Source organism: Fomitopsis serialis, assembly GCF_022376445.1.
Source record: "Fomitopsis serialis strain Sig1Antser10 chromosome Unknown B0H18scaffold_91, whole genome shotgun sequence".
Taxonomy (NCBI): domain Eukaryota; kingdom Fungi; phylum Basidiomycota; class Agaricomycetes; order Polyporales; family Fomitopsidaceae; genus Fomitopsis; species Fomitopsis serialis.
In genome coordinates, this window is record NW_025955051.1 from 91,607 (window position 1) to 106,359 (window position 14,753).

Consider the following 14,753-nt stretch of genomic DNA (forward strand, 5'->3'; position numbering starts at 1 on the left):
GGTCGAGGACGAGACGACCGAGAGAACGCAGTAGACGCACCACGCTACAAAGAGGGATATGGAAGCGTGTTTGGCCAACTGAGAGCAACCCTCGAAGAAGCAACGCTTCTGTCAGCGACATCTTGCAACTCTCGGTGGCCGGCTCACCAAGAATATCACGTCGAATCGTCGCGCAAAGATTTCTCGCAGTAGATCCGGCTTCGTTTCCTGTGAGGACATATCGCTGAGCATCCAATCGCCATGCGTCTAGTGCGGAACGCGATCCACCGCCTCGAGCCCTTCCCTAAGGGTCGTGCAGGCTGTCTATCGTGATAAGGAATGAACGCACTGGGTAATTGATTCCGAAAGCCGATCGAAGTCATCAACGCACCGTGAGGATAGCAGAACTCTGTCTTGTGCACGCCCAAGACGTGCACAAAGGGCGAGAACCGCGGGACTAACAGAAGTCCTGTCCGACAGAGCGCGCCCAAGGCTACGGTTCACTGATCGGAATCTGACATGGAACCATATGATCAACTCTGAATTTATAAACCGGGTCATAGAGCCAATCCAGATTGACAACTCACTGCTTCTGCAAACACGAGTGCCGTACCGTATCATCATCATAACATGACATATTGGCATATGATACGCCACGCCGGCGCGGGAGACTCGGGCCAGGTGGCCAGTGCATTCGCCCTACGCGTCCGTATCAGCAGTGAACATGTCGACGGTAGTACCACGGCCCACCTCGCTCACGTCGTTCGAAGCTACCTCCCTGAAATCAGTGCGGTACGCTATTTCCACTGGAGGACCTGAGGCCTGATCACTGAACCACTGATAGACGAGTACAACAGTCTGGAAAAGGGCTGGCTGAATGCGAGGACGTGCGAGATGGTTATTTCGACCACAAGGATCCGATTGTCATCCCCAGTAATCGGTGTGTGCACTTCTAATTTCACTCTCCCGACTCGACAGCCACTTGTACCTCTCAGCTCGCCCGATACGTAGACATAAGACGTAGATGTCAGAGGAGGAACACGCACATGGTAAGACTGGGCATCTTGCAGCATGACCCGATGCCCTTTTGGCTATACATCGTCTTCATGAAGGACACGGCGACCAGACAGCCACCGTCCTGTGTGCGCATTAGACGAGAAGGGGACGGTGTATATCGCGAGGTGGACAGCTACGCACGAACCTGACTTGCCTACTGCCGAGTTACGCACGGCATTCGTCTCAGCGGGGGCGGCCCAGTGCTCCACCACGACGATAGGGCGCAAGAAGCACTCGATGCTACCCACACAGACGGCGAGTCAAGAGAAGCAGCAAGGACGCTATTACATCGTGTAGTGATCCAAGGCACACAGGGAAAGGCATACCACGGGGACGCATACCGCTGCAGATGCCCACATTGGCCCGCTGGACGTGCGCTATTGTGTCAGGGAAGGTTTATGGCGCGATAAGCCCAGGGATGGCGAGGCGTTCTTCAGGCTTCTTCAGGTAGACGATCACCTTCACGTTGAAGGCGTGGCCATAGGCGCAAGTGCAGATCGGCGTTCTCGAACCCGTCCAGTGGCAGAAAAGGCGGCATTTCGGCCCGCCTGAGCATTCCTAGAAAGGAATCCGATCATCATCGACGCAGTCGTCCCAGGCAGCAGACCGGTCGAGTGTCGGGCAGCTGATGTTCAGTGAAGGGCACCTCATGCATCATGGAATTGATCCGAAATTGTCAGACGCAATGATGGTGGAACGTTGGCGGCACTCGAACTGCCCGTGCACGGGTAGTAGCACCGTGAGTCCAGCTTTGTGTGTATTGCCCTCACGCTCGCTCACTGCTTGCACGACGGATTTGTGCAGTGCGTTGCAGCGATGGCTGGTCACGCGGGTGAGCGAGAGACACTGCTCGACGGACTGTCTGCTTTGCTCGAGGAAATATGTGCAGGGTATCTTGAGTGGCCGTAGACGGAGTACGCCGGTCAAAATCTTATCCAGGGGTCCAGTTGGCGATCCGAACGCAGGGTGGTGCCTTGCGGTGGATAGATCCATGCCACGGAGATGTCGTTGCCTCAATAACGACCAGACCGAGTCGGTCATTGAGCTTTTATCGGACCGCAAAGCTGTAGAAGAATGTCGGTTCAAGCGAAAGTCGATTACAGCAAAACCTACCTTCTCACGTCTCTAATCATTGAAACCCTCTCCGTTCCTCCGGCGGAAGAAGATGTACACCAATGCCGAAGGACAGTAGAGCCAGTTACGCCACACCGACTGAGGTTGGATTACCGCTGACGTTCTGCTGAATCGGAGATTGGTTAGAAACTCAGTTCCAAGGCAACGACATCCATACCGTACTCCTCTTGTCTAGTACAAGAAGCTCGACACGACACGAGCCAACCTACGGTCCGCCATGTTTCTGGTGACATATACCAGTGCAGTCTGAGATCAAGACTACACAGCACGCACGGCGTCCGTCTCGGTATGAGCGGCTCGTTGCCCCTACGTCACGATAGAGCGAAGGAAGCACTCGATGCTACTCGGCACATACACAGAGAAGGGTCAAGGAAGGGACCGACGATGCCCGCACCGTTGCGCTCAGGGTGTACTGTGCGTTGATTGAAGGCATGCACGCCAGGTAAAGGGGCATGTCCGTGGAGGCGGCAGTTAGGTCGCATGATGCTCGCGGCCGTTGCAGGGATGTCATGCATGTGCGTCGAGCATCCATTCAGCACCAGGAACCAATGCATGCGCTACGCAGATAACGTTCACGATCATCCAGCATGGCCATGAAACGAGAGAGGAAGACTCAGGTTATGGAACGAAAGAATGCGTTCGGCGTCACCATGGTGCGTCTGCGGGAGCTTCTCGCCACGAGCCAACGCCCCTCGAGCCGTACACCAGCAAGAGACAAAGCCAGCGAGTTATGTAGCGCCGTGATGAAAGGTGTGTAGTGCGCGGATACGGAGCGGGAGACGAATCGCCGCGTATGAGAAACGTTGTCGTGTAGACGGCAAGTCGTTATCCAGATATTCGTGGAGGACGTGGCCGCCACGCCAGTGATTCCCGGCCCATCTCGTGTCAGAACACGTCGCACGTCGCCGAGCCCGATCTGTCGCATGCAGGGACCCAGGCGGAACCGTCGCCCTAGAGCAGCGGGTCGTCCATGATGAGCGTCGGGAAACTGCTGTGAAGGGCACCGTCTCACATCGAGTCCATGTGAGGTGGATCCTGGTCGCCGCGATACAGCCAAGCAGCGTGACGTTGGCGGTCGACTTCCGCGATTGCTTCGCATGATGCAGCTTGCAGATATGATTGGGGCGAGTGCGCGAGAGGTGGCACCCAAGGGCCTGCCATCTATTTCGTTCCAAAGAATGCGCGGTCTCTTCTAGGCAGCCGCAGATGATCCTTGCCGCGAATGGCTTCAGCCTGGTATCCGCTGGCGAATCGGTCCAAAGTCCGTCGACGCGAGAGCAGTGTCAAGTATCGCATTGAGTGCAGAAGTTTGACCGGTGGATGGGGGCAGCGTGGCGGTAAGCATAGGTTCGATGTCCTCGGCTTTCGGAGTCGCCCGGAGTCCCCAATAAGAGGGCCTATTCGATTTGTGTATGGTACAGCACACTTGGACCATCGCTTGTTGTGTCGTATGAATAGCTATGAGAGAAAGTCGGTCGAGGATGTGAGACGATGTGCGCGTAAAACATACCATTTCACGCCTCCCGACTCCACGAACAGCTTCCTCGTCCCTGCTAGCGACATACAGCGTGCACCTCTCGGTAACAGGGCGAATGATGTAACAGTGACCGTCGTTCTGCTGAATCAGACGTCTATGAAGGAGTTCAGTCCGACGTCAGGGACAGCAGATCTTCCGAATACCTTTGAAGTGGCCTGGTTGACATTCAGACCGTGCCCCGCGATACTAACTGCTTCTGGTGCTACGCAACAAGTTAGTGTCAAACCACAGAGGCACAGGATATCCTTACCCGAGGCTGTATCCCGCCCAGTCTCTAGTCAACAATCGCTCGTCCGCTCTACCGTACTCAGACTCCGGGTGGTAGCATTGCGCTACTGCAACGTGGATACGCGTTCGATGATGCAACCAGAACAGATGACGGAAGACGGTTGTTCAGAATGCAGAAGATATACGGCGTTCAGCTGGCGAGGAGAGCGCGATCAAATTGTGAAGCAGTTGGTCTCGACGTGAATAACTTTGACAACTGAACAAGGGAGAGCGGTCCCCAATATGGGTAGGTAGCGATCAGTGTAGCGTGCGACTACTCGCTCAAGAGGGAGAGGAGCAAGAGTCCGTTGCAGGAGGTCGGGTCTTCGACGAGAGGGCCGCTTCTGGCGCTATTACCTTTAGCGCCGTCGCACGGCGGATCGCGTTGTGCGAAGCGCTCACATCATGTCCTCCCGCCGCCGCGCCGCTGCGATCAAGCTGTGGTCCTTGGTAAGTTCTGGCAGGACTATCCGACGAGATCTTGGATGTATGTTGCGGCAATTGGGGCTTCCAGGAGTACGCTTAGTCGAAGAAAGTCTGACTTTGAGAGGTGTTGAACCGTACTGACAAACTCTAACCAAATGCTCTGCTCCCAGTGGGCCTCCGCGCGCCTCTCGATCAATAAGCATTAATATTCTCGCTCTTGCCTTCTGCGACTGCCGCACAACCGCAGCTATGATGACAACCTGCGCCAGAGCCCATTCTCGTTCATTGCAGTGAGTCTGATAACGCCGCATTACCGCTCAAACCCACAGAAGTTGAAGCCTGAGTCACTAAACAGGGAGTATCAGTGGCGTTCGATCCCGGTTAGTAAGTTCATTGAACTTATGCTAGTATCACTGAATTATGGCCTGTTCAGCGCCGCGATACAAGATGAGATTGACCGGATGAGAGCCTTCTTACCGCGCGAAGTTGGTTATGTTTGCCTGCGCATCACTTGCAGTGGTCAAAGCTACCGACGTATTGATGCTGGGTCAGACGCAAGAAGTCGTTGCAACAGGAAATCTTGGGTGCAAGACTACACATACAAATTATAACTGTAGCTGCTACATATCACCGATGCGTAGATCATGCAGCTCCATGACAGCGGAAAGTACGGTTGGTATTTCAGGAAAGCGGGGCTTGAACGAACATTCGAAAGGTGCAGGTCGCCTAAGGAAACATGTTCACGTTGAGTATTGAGTCTCGTATGGTCACCCGTACGCTGCGCACTTACATAACGATGCCACTGTTGACAAAATCCGTCGCGGAAGAAATTCGACCACCCATACTTTGCAAGTCGAAGGCCCAGAGTATCGATGCGATATTGATCAACAGAGCATCGTTTGCGACGTGTCTGCCAACGCGTAGCCTAGATGTACCGCAGTCAATGAGAAGTCATACTCGGTCAATCCTGAGCACGTCACCTGCTTCCAAAGCCATAGCTCGAATGACCCTCTTCCTTAGTGTTTGCGGGTGCCTTGGCCATGCGGCCGCCACTAGTAGGTCACATGTCGTTTCGACCGTCGTATTGTGAGGTGTCGATCCATGGGAATCCCTATGCAAACCGTGCACAGGAGATACTACAAAGTCAGTGAGAGCGGTGATAGAGGTGATCTGAATGTGCGCCGGAGAGACTGACCTAGTGTTTTGGCAATCAACCACACATGGCAGCTGCACCGTACCACCATCGTTCCATCCCGGAGACAGGCCGACGCAAGGCCGACGTCAGTGTCAGGCTCCAAGCTGATCGCGGATTCGCTGGCAGGTCAATTTCAACGTGCCCTCATGACCTTGCTGCGGCATTCGTTCCAAGTTCATTCTCCCGTAGGCAGACCACAAATACGACCTCCGAGTTGGCGGGACTCGGAGAGAGGACGGTCGTATCAGGGATGTTCTACTGTCCAGTGATTGGTTCGAGGCCTCAAGCTTTCAAGCTCAAGCTTGCACGTTTTCACTGCGGCCCAAGGAGCGAGGGGACAACCGCGATTCCAGCCAAAAACGCTCGATCGGTGAAGACGATCTATCCGGCCGAGGTGCCGGCATGCCGCGCCACAGAAGCCACCGGGGATCCCTCGGACCCGCCGTTTCTGGTGTCAGTCCGCTGAACGTCTCCCTGACTTGATCAGGCGTACTGTCACTGCGATGTCATTGATGCAACTGCATGCACCTCAAGTTCGCTATAATCGACTAGTGTGGGTCGGTGTTTCGCCTGCATTCTCAATCATCGGCTTGTACAGCCTTCACGTCCCTCTTGACATGGCACTGTGACAGTTACAGTGCCGCCAAACATTTTGTAAGTGAGATTCCGAGTCGTACAGTCCAATTTGACTGATGCAGACGAACAGCCTCTGGGGCCACTGGTATACCTCGCCATGATAGCGGGGAGGACATCCGTCATGGTTGTAATCAGGACTGGAGTCGATGCGAAGACTAACACTAGTTGAGTGAACTCATTCTATTAGGGACGTTCAGAGTTCGCTGTCCGGGCAGCTATCCCGCCAGCTATCCCGTCCAGATTTCCGAGGCTCGACGCCGGCAAACGCCGACAGCGAGCCCAGCTGTGATCGCGCTCGGGACAGCAGAGGGCTCGATATCGGCGCGGGCGCTCGGCAACCCGTCGGAACCTAAAAACAAGTGGCTCACCGAGGAAGCCCTAACCCTACCTTACTAGAACGCCTGGTCGGAGATCCAGGTGAGGCGATCTCGGCGAGCGGTGGCCCACATAATAAGCCAATTGAGCGAACAAACCTGTTTCTTGTAGATATGTTTGTGATGGTCGAATAAGCTATGGGACATTGTGTGCGAGTCAAATCGTATTCTTTGTTCGGGGAGTGAACGCGGGCGGCTAAGCGATGTACCACGCATGTTACGAATACCAAATACGGAATTACTGATCACATAACGTCACAGGTGAGTGACCATGCTTTATTCTGCGCACTTGGTATCGATATGTGCTGAGTCAACAGCCGCTATATAGAATATGAGCTATGGTAGTCTCTGTAATAAAAACGGAGTAGTACTCAGCTAGCGGGGCGACTGTCACACTGGTTACGTTAGCCACACACTCACCGAATTTAGTAGTTGTCACACGGTGATTTACTGGTTGACGAAGACAGTCTACAGATAGCTTATATGAGCCGAATGTCCGAAATCTTATGGTTAAGTAGGATGGTGCCCTTTCGAGCAAGTGTCTACCAGCAAATTTCAGGACAGCTATATTCTTGCATGGCTTGTTAAATTTCTAGTAAGGTATGTAGAGCCCGAGTTACAAGGGTTAGGGCTTCCTCGGTGAGCCACTTGTTTTCAGATTCCGACGGGTTGCCGAGCGCGCGTGCCGACAGTGAGCCCTCTGCTGTCGCGAGCGCGATCACAGCTGGGCTCGCTGTCGGCGTTTGCCGGCGTCGAGCCTCGGAAATCTGGACGGGATAGCTGGCGGGATAGCTGCCCGGACAGCGAACTCTGAACGTCCCTATTGTGACTCTGTCCATGATGCCGTTCTCTCGCGGCACATTTTTGCGTAAGGACCGGTATAGCTCGAAATTATTGATGGTACAGGGTTGTGGCATATCGAGCATCAATTTGTCTCCTCTGTCGCTGTCGTGTTCATCCCTGTGCCTTGCTACCTATTGGACCCGTCTGAGTGACCGCGTCGCCGTGTTTACGATGAACATCTGGCAGGCTGTGATCTGGGGACTTAAGAGAGGCGCAGCGATGGGCGACCGGCGCCACTATAGGTAGTCTACGTAAGTATATGAGGCCCAGCACAAGGTGCGTCAATCATCTACTTTATCCACGAGATTTGAGCCTCTATGTTGTGTCGCTTGCTCGTTGGCGTGACTCTCTATGGTTTCTTAGGCGCACGTTCAGCGCCGACATCCGCTCCTATCGTAACTCTTTCGTACGGTCAATTCCAAGGCGTCGTCAATGGGACCGCGACATCGTTCTTAGGCATTCCGTATGCACAACCTCCGTAAGTGGCACATAGCTTTTTTCTATCGTTGAGAAGTGATCTCATTGTTGATCGTATCCCTTCATCTAGTTTGGGCCCTCTGCGCTTCGCTCCACCACATACACCTCAATCAGTCGCCGGAGTTCAGCAAGCAACAAGCTATGGAGCTGCTTGCCCTCAGCAAGCATCACATGTGGCGAACGTACTGCCGTTTCCCATCAATGAACGAGCTCCGTCGAATGTGTCGGAAGACTGTAAGGGCTATTATATCTCAAGTCTGCCCCGACACACAACAGTTGATTTGATAGGTCTTTTTGTGAACGTCGTCAAGCCAACCTCTATCTCGACTGATGAGAAACTACCAGTCATCTTCGTGAGCACACTCTAATCTCGCCACCCGTATTACCATTTATAGCGTTGTTCGTCAGTGGATCTACGGAGGTACGTGGGATTGACGATCAAAGTATCTGCAAAGAGACCTCATCAGCGTCCAGGCGGCTTCGAAACTGGGGACACTTCCCTGTCTGATGGTACCCCGCTCGTGGAGCGTTCCCTTGTCCTCAACGAACCAGTCATCTTCGTTTCGGCGAATTATCGAATGAATGGTATAATTCTATGCACCCTAGATGATATTGCGACCGGCCTGACGATTGTGTATACAGCATTTGGATTCTTAGCAAGTGAAGAGGTGAAATCTGCTCGCTCAACAAACATCGGTTTGAGAGATCGTACGCCAATGCTGCTGACTATCTGACTAATACAAAACTAATGTTGGTCATTTAGAGCGGTTTGCGATCGAATGGGTCAATCAGCACATTGCCGAGTTCGGAGGCGACCCAACTAAAGTCATAATGTGAGCTTATTCCTGATTATCGCTCATTTGAGGTCACCGTGACGACGAACTTCAAACAAGCTGGGGTGAGAGTGCGGGAGCTCTGTCTGTCGGCCTACATCTCGTCATGTTTAACGGGAACACGGATGGGTTATTCCGCGGTGCATTCATGGTACGTACTATGGGTTACTCCCGACGACCTCATGTACGACAATCCATTCTAGGAATCAGGTTCGCCTTACGCCCTCCGCGACGTCTCAGCTGGTCAGCAGTATTATGACCAGCTTGTTGAGTATACCGGGTGTTCAGGAGAGTCGGACACGCTCGATTGCTTGCGTTACGTGTCATTTGACTCTCTGATGGACGCTATCAAAATGACTCCTAACATATACAACTACACGAGTCTCAACCTGGCCTGGCAACCAAGGCTCGACGACGACATCTTTGTGCGCAATCCGGAACACTCCATCGAAATGGGACTGTGGGCTCAGGTATGCGATTCGATCGTATATGATTTTTGTTGAGGGCTGACTGTGTTGTAGGTACCGACTGTATCAGGAGACTGCGATGATGAAGGGACGGTCTTCTCGCTGGGGAGCACCAATATCACGTATGTCGAGCAACTGCTTCAAGAGATCAATGATAGCATGCTCAATCACCTCTAGAACTGACAGCGAGTTTGTTGAATACGTGCAACGCAAGTAGGTGCCCATGATTTCGTCTCATAATGTGAGGCTCAAGAGAAGTTAGTTATATCCCAGTTGCTTCTGCGTCGCAGATCGCGGCGGTTGCTGAAGCCTACCCTGCCGATCCTGCTCAGGTATGAGGGTCCTTGCTAAGCGTACTTCTTCAAATCAAACTGAGTGGACTAGGGCTCGCCATTTGGGACAGGAGATGCGAATAACTTGACGTACGTTTGGTGTCCCGCTATTCTAGCTCAAGGTCTAACGTGTCGAGACCTCTCATTAGGTCTCAGTACAAGCGTCTTGCGGCGTTCCAAGGTGATTGGGAATTTCAGGCGCCTCGCCGCCTGTTTCAGCGAACCGTATCGTCTCAACATGACACCTGGGGCTTCCGTGAGTCTACATCATGTGGTGTCGAATCTTTCCTGATGATCCCTCGTTCAGTGTATAAGCGAGACAAATCGACGCCGTACCTTGGATCATATCATTCCACTGATCTCGTCGAGTTCTTCGATGTTAGTGACTACATTGGAGCCGATGCGCTGAGTAAGTTTCTATCTTCGTAATCACTTATTCTCGTCAACTGATTTTATTCAGTCAACTTCGCCTATTATCTGAACCCCAATGCTCCGACAAATCTCCCGGCCAATGTGAGCTACCTGTCCGGCATACAGTGGCCCAAATGGGAAGCTGGCTCGCCACAGTTATTGACTTTCATAGAGCCTGCGCCTTCTCTTTCCCTTACAGAGGACACATATCGTGCTACTGGGATGTCACTCATATCAGAACTTTCTCTTAAGTTTCCCTAATATCGGTTAAAGCGTAGACTACAGCGAACTTGAACGCAGCACACAACGTACACTTCTGTCCAATTGTAATGTACTAACCAGCATATCATGGTGCATTATGATGTGGTCGAATTTGGACAGTTGTTGAATGCTAAACTGAATTCTGAATGGACTGAAAGACGTGAGGTGCTGAGAAACACAGGTACAACTGACTTAGCAGACAGCACTGGACGAGCACCTCTCGCGCGTTCGTGCACCCGACCATCTTCAAAAGCGCCTCATGTGGCCTGATCGCAGACGCCGTTCAGGCCGGTACGCACAACAACGAGCTTACGGCACCACACGAATGTCATCGGCTGCTCGAGCGCTGCCAACGTATCACTACTTGGTTGCAGCGCCATCGCATCAAGCAGCTTCGGGGTCGGCGTCACGATGATCGACACAAGGGATTCCCTCGACTGCGCACCGGCTGCACTCATGGTCGCTCATACGAAGAACACCCCGCCGTTCTTGCGACTGGGCCGATTACATGCCGCTTTGCACCATACGCATATGCAAGCTCGGCGCTCCTACTCTTGCACCGTCTGGTTTCGCCTTTTGCTGGCCTAGGCCTAAAGGTTCTTTGACTCTAGCTTCAAGGAGCTCGTCAGGCCTGTGAACGACGCGACAGACAGCTCCTCGGGCTGGAGACAAGTCACGATGATACTGTAAGGATGTCGAGGGTTAGGGTTCCCAAGGCAGATAGCTCGGACTTCGTAGCTTACATAAGACTAGTCGTTTTTCTTGTACCGTCACTACGCTGCGTCGTTTACCGCTATGGAACGGGATCTAACGCACTTGTGACGACCGACGACTCACCACCACCTCCAGCAACCTTACAGATACCGACCACTTTCATTATCGACTCAGACTCCGGTTTCACCCGCCAGCCTGAGTCCTCCCCTCTCGTTCCGCGGCCGTACTGGTGTCAATTATCCTCCCATCGGTGGCACATGGCCGGATTGTGCTTGCTCAAGTGATCCGGCGCTGCAGCTCTGTTATAATTTACAGAGATGCTGTGGGCCTGCCTGCCGCGGACGGTCAGTGGCAACTGCCTGTACTGTAGAGGACTGGGGTTCAATGGTATATCATCAAGGCATCAACGTGTGATGAGACATGGAGTCGAGGTAAGACGTATACCATGCGTCTTCAAATGCAGGAGGCGGATCAAACCTTGTAACCTCCGATGTTGAGGCACCCGAAAACATATATAAGTTTGAGCTCTGACCGTACGAATCGCCTCCAGAACGGAATAAGCTTGAACGAAGCGACTCGGAACGAGCATAATCTACTCCAGACCAAGCCCCTTTGACTCGGCCGAGCTGCCACCAGCGTCACTTGCTCCTATCATGAGGATGCTCTTGTTGACCAACGTCGTAAATGACGTCTCGTTCCCCGTTCTCGTCCACACAAGCTTGCGTGGCAGACTACCGCTTCCGCGTTCACCGACTATCCTCATGCATCGTGCAAGGCGCGGTAGCTAAAATAATGCCCATCACGTATTGAGTATTTGGTACGGGGATATGCACGTTGTCCGCACCGGTATGTAAACCTGACTGTTCAGGCATGAACCCACTCTGTATAGAGCACTAATGGACCACGGTCGTGAAACCAATCCACAAGGCGAAGAACTCAAAGCATACCTCAGCACCACTTCCATTGGCCTCTTCACTTCACGATGCACTTGGCCAAACATACCGGGGCGGAGGACAACGAGATCGTCGTACCCTATTTGCGCCAGTTCAATCTCTGTTGCTGCTTTACTTCTGCATTCACATGTCGATGCTTCAACATGGGGAGTGACGTCGCAGAATGGACGGCGCACCTGAAGTAGAGCAGCAACGATGAAGGGGAGGCACACATTGCCTTGATACACGATCAGATTTATTGTCGAGAGCGGAATAGAAGGCGACGTACGGAGACATATATAAGTCGTTGTTGGTGAGAGACATCGTCCGACTTCGCAGCGCGCGCGGCACGAACTACATATCTGTCCGACTGTCAGCCAACGACAAAAGAGCTACGCGATTATGAGGCTTCGTCGAAGCATTAGACTCAACTCTCTGTCGACTCTTTCAAACTCTTCTGTGTTCTCTGCAAGTGTCACGCTCAATCCGAGACTTAATCGTGAAGTAAGCCCTCGTGCCGAGTCACAGTAGAGATTGGACACATACGTGATAAAGACTACGTCCCATCTTCCCTCGTTTAACCCCATCTCCTCAATATTATCGTAATCTATAACCTTTTGCTCCAGTTTATCCCTTCCAAGCCTGATCTTCTCAGCGTGAGTGACGCGTCGGCCATACTCGCCCACCCTGCCGAAGACAGGGGAAGCCAGAACCTCCTGTAGTAGGAGACTTCCTGCGGCACTCGTAGCGCCGAGAAGGAGAGCAGATAGGCCTACTAGCAGACCATATCAGCAGTAGCCCGTGAACGAAGCGAAGAGGTGATGTACTGACCAGCCATTGACTCTTGACTAATCTGAGGGGAATTGAGAAGTGGGCAGGAACGCTTGCGCAACCTTGCTCACAACGAAAGTGTCCGTTCTCGCTTTCACTGCACAAGATCGCTGCAACGGGCGGATCGGGTCGAGGGCCGTTACGATGGGTCGAGAGGTCGAGGGGTGAGGACAAAGCGAGCGAGCGGACAATGGCATCCCAAACAACGAAGGGCGGGATGCCCGAACGCTGGCGTTTGCAAGACGAGGGAAATACGAGGAGGGCGGGCGGGTCTAAGTTATATCGGGACGACTCGTTAAGCTAATGTGGCCTACAGCACCGCTACAGGCGCGCACAGTGGATGCGCGCCGGTGTTGGGAGGCGTCCGTTTCGGCATGAGCGGCTCGCTGCCCCTCCGTTACGATAGAGCGAGGGAAGCCCAAGATGCAGCTCGGCACATACACAGCAGAGGAGGGTCAAGGACGGGACCAACGCGCCGCCTGCACTCAGTATTTGCTGTGCTTCGATTGAAGGCATATAGGGTAATGAACAGTAGAGAAGGCGTGTCGCTGTAGGCCCCACGGTGGCCTGCTGAATGGTGCGCTGTTCCGCCAGTGACAAGGATGTGTCGATGGACGTGGCAGGTAGGTCGTACCACCGGATGTGCGTGAGGAACTCGTCGGGTGCGTTCAGGAGCCTGGGGAGGAGCAGTTGGGCCTGGCTTTCCTGAATGGCGTTTATCTCTGGGAGAATACGAGGCGAAATGAGCAACGAGATGATCTTCCTGCTGTCCTTCAGACGACTGCCGTACCGACACATTACTGTGAACTCTGCATAACCTATCCTACACGCAGCCGGTCAACATGAACAGGCTGAATAAAGAGCGAGAAAACAGAACGGGTAGCTCACATCTCCCCGGCGAGGACACTCCGCGGCCGGTCAGAGTATATAGCACTCCGTTTCTCGAGCAGGTCGAACACGGCCTTCCGCGAGTCCAAGATGACAATGGAACGGCCAAAGGCGGAGAAGTGCATGACGTCGCCTACGGCTGTGTGAGTATACGCATGCTGGGGTGGACATGTTCTACGCACCGTATGTCCTCGCCATTTCCACGAACGTGAGCCATGCTCGCTCGACTGGTATCTGGAGGGCGTTGCGAATATAGGCAGGCCAGTGGGCCCAGGCGAGAGGCGTCTGCGAGAGTGCCAACTGTTCCATAGTTTCAGGGAAAGGAGCGGGACGAGAATGAGTGCCAGGAGGACGAGGAAGGAGTGAAGTGTCCCATGCGCCATGTCTTCGCCCCGGTTAAGTTGCTTGCAGAGCAGGCGGAAGGTTGTCTTATAGTGGACAACATCAGACCGTAATGTGAACAGGTCGTTGGATTGAAGCCTCGCGCCATGGATGTCCACGGACTTGCCACGGACAGAGGAGGGCCGCTCAGGCTGGACAAGTTGCCTCAGACACGGCGTTGAAGTGGGGATCTTGTTTTAGATCCCATCAAAGAACCGCGCTCGGGTCAGATCTTGGTCAGATGCTTCCATTTCGAGGTCAGCCACTGACTGGCAACTGTGGTGGCCTCTCGCAAACCCTCTCCGCGACTCTCGACGCGCATACCACGCCCGTGTCGAGCTAATTCTTAGCCTACAACTTTTTTTTTTTTTTGAATCCCTTTATTGTCCGCGAGGGCCGAGCCCTATGTAGACAAAACTCTAACTCTAAAGATAAGTACGCGTGTGCTCTGTTAGGATCAGGCTGAGCATAAGCTCGTCGCCGAAGCGAGAGCGAGGGGTTGTACAGTAAGACAGGGAATAGGAGTAAGGTGTCCGAGTCGAGGTCGTTGGCAGTAGTGGTATGTACAGTAACTGACGTGCGAGTGTAGTGTATTCGTATTTGTCCTTGGTTCTATATACGGGGTTATGGACTCCCGCCCGGGAGACGACACGCGTTCGATAGGGCTGCCGGGCTGGACGAGCGGTCTGGCTCAGAGCGGGGTCTGGGTGAGGTGCGCAGGGCTGAGTATTGCAACCTGCCGCCCTCAGGTGCGGCCCTGGCATCGCAGCACCCTTCCC

General features: G+C 53.4%; 5 protein-coding genes across 5 annotated transcripts; 1 reads left to right on the top strand and 4 right to left on the bottom strand.

Moving 5' to 3' along the window:
* Positions 1-4,667: 4,667 nt before the first annotated feature.
* Positions 4,668-5,932, bottom strand: B0H18DRAFT_1031887 (uncharacterized protein). Its single transcript, XM_048030088.1, has 7 exons — positions 5,595-5,932; positions 5,380-5,510; positions 5,190-5,324; positions 5,002-5,125; positions 4,877-4,925; positions 4,799-4,812; positions 4,668-4,746 (listed from the first exon to the last, which is right to left on the bottom strand). The coding sequence occupies exons 2-4, from the start codon at positions 5,439-5,441 to the stop codon at positions 5,020-5,022; spliced, it is 303 nt and encodes a 100-aa protein (XP_047888851.1). The 5' UTR covers positions 5,442-5,510; positions 5,595-5,932; the 3' UTR covers positions 4,668-4,746; positions 4,799-4,812; positions 4,877-4,925; positions 5,002-5,019.
* Positions 5,933-7,687: 1,755 nt separating this feature from the next.
* B0H18DRAFT_937873 (sterol esterase) lies at positions 7,688-10,320 on the top strand. The gene is made up of 16 exons (XM_048041826.1): positions 7,688-7,925; positions 7,995-8,158; positions 8,213-8,277; positions 8,333-8,345; positions 8,399-8,509; positions 8,567-8,632; positions 8,688-8,757; positions 8,818-8,908; positions 8,961-9,227; positions 9,279-9,346; positions 9,402-9,437; positions 9,487-9,556; positions 9,609-9,646; positions 9,706-9,812; positions 9,864-9,965; positions 10,017-10,320. The coding sequence occupies exons 1-16, from the start codon at positions 7,765-7,767 to the stop codon at positions 10,226-10,228; spliced, it is 1,641 nt and encodes a 546-aa protein (XP_047888852.1). The 5' UTR covers positions 7,688-7,764; the 3' UTR covers positions 10,229-10,320.
* Positions 10,321-11,093: 773 nt separating this feature from the next.
* B0H18DRAFT_1031895 (uncharacterized protein) lies at positions 11,094-11,432 on the bottom strand (the record flags this gene model as incomplete). The annotated part of the gene is made up of 2 exons (XM_048030089.1): positions 11,343-11,432; positions 11,094-11,286 (listed from the first exon to the last, which is right to left on the bottom strand). Coding segments are annotated over exons 1-2 (155 nt in total), but the record flags the coding sequence as incomplete, so codon positions are not given.
* An 8-nt stretch (positions 11,433-11,440) lies between these two features.
* On the bottom strand, positions 11,441-12,907 carry B0H18DRAFT_679212 (uncharacterized protein). Its single transcript, XM_048039130.1, has 8 exons — positions 12,706-12,907; positions 12,421-12,649; positions 12,307-12,366; positions 12,164-12,236; positions 12,072-12,112; positions 11,890-12,012; positions 11,787-11,835; positions 11,441-11,726 (listed from the first exon to the last, which is right to left on the bottom strand). Exons 1-8 carry the CDS (start codon positions 12,710-12,712, stop codon positions 11,535-11,537), a joined length of 774 nt encoding a protein of 257 aa, XP_047888854.1. The 5' UTR covers positions 12,713-12,907; the 3' UTR covers positions 11,441-11,534.
* On the bottom strand, positions 12,625-14,142 carry B0H18DRAFT_1031912 (uncharacterized protein). The gene is made up of 3 exons (XM_048030091.1): positions 13,776-14,142; positions 13,594-13,726; positions 12,625-13,528 (listed from the first exon to the last, which is right to left on the bottom strand). Exons 1-3 carry the CDS (start codon positions 13,900-13,902, stop codon positions 13,027-13,029), a joined length of 762 nt encoding a protein of 253 aa, XP_047888855.1. The 5' UTR covers positions 13,903-14,142; the 3' UTR covers positions 12,625-13,026.
* Between the last annotated feature and the right edge of the window lie 611 nt (positions 14,143-14,753).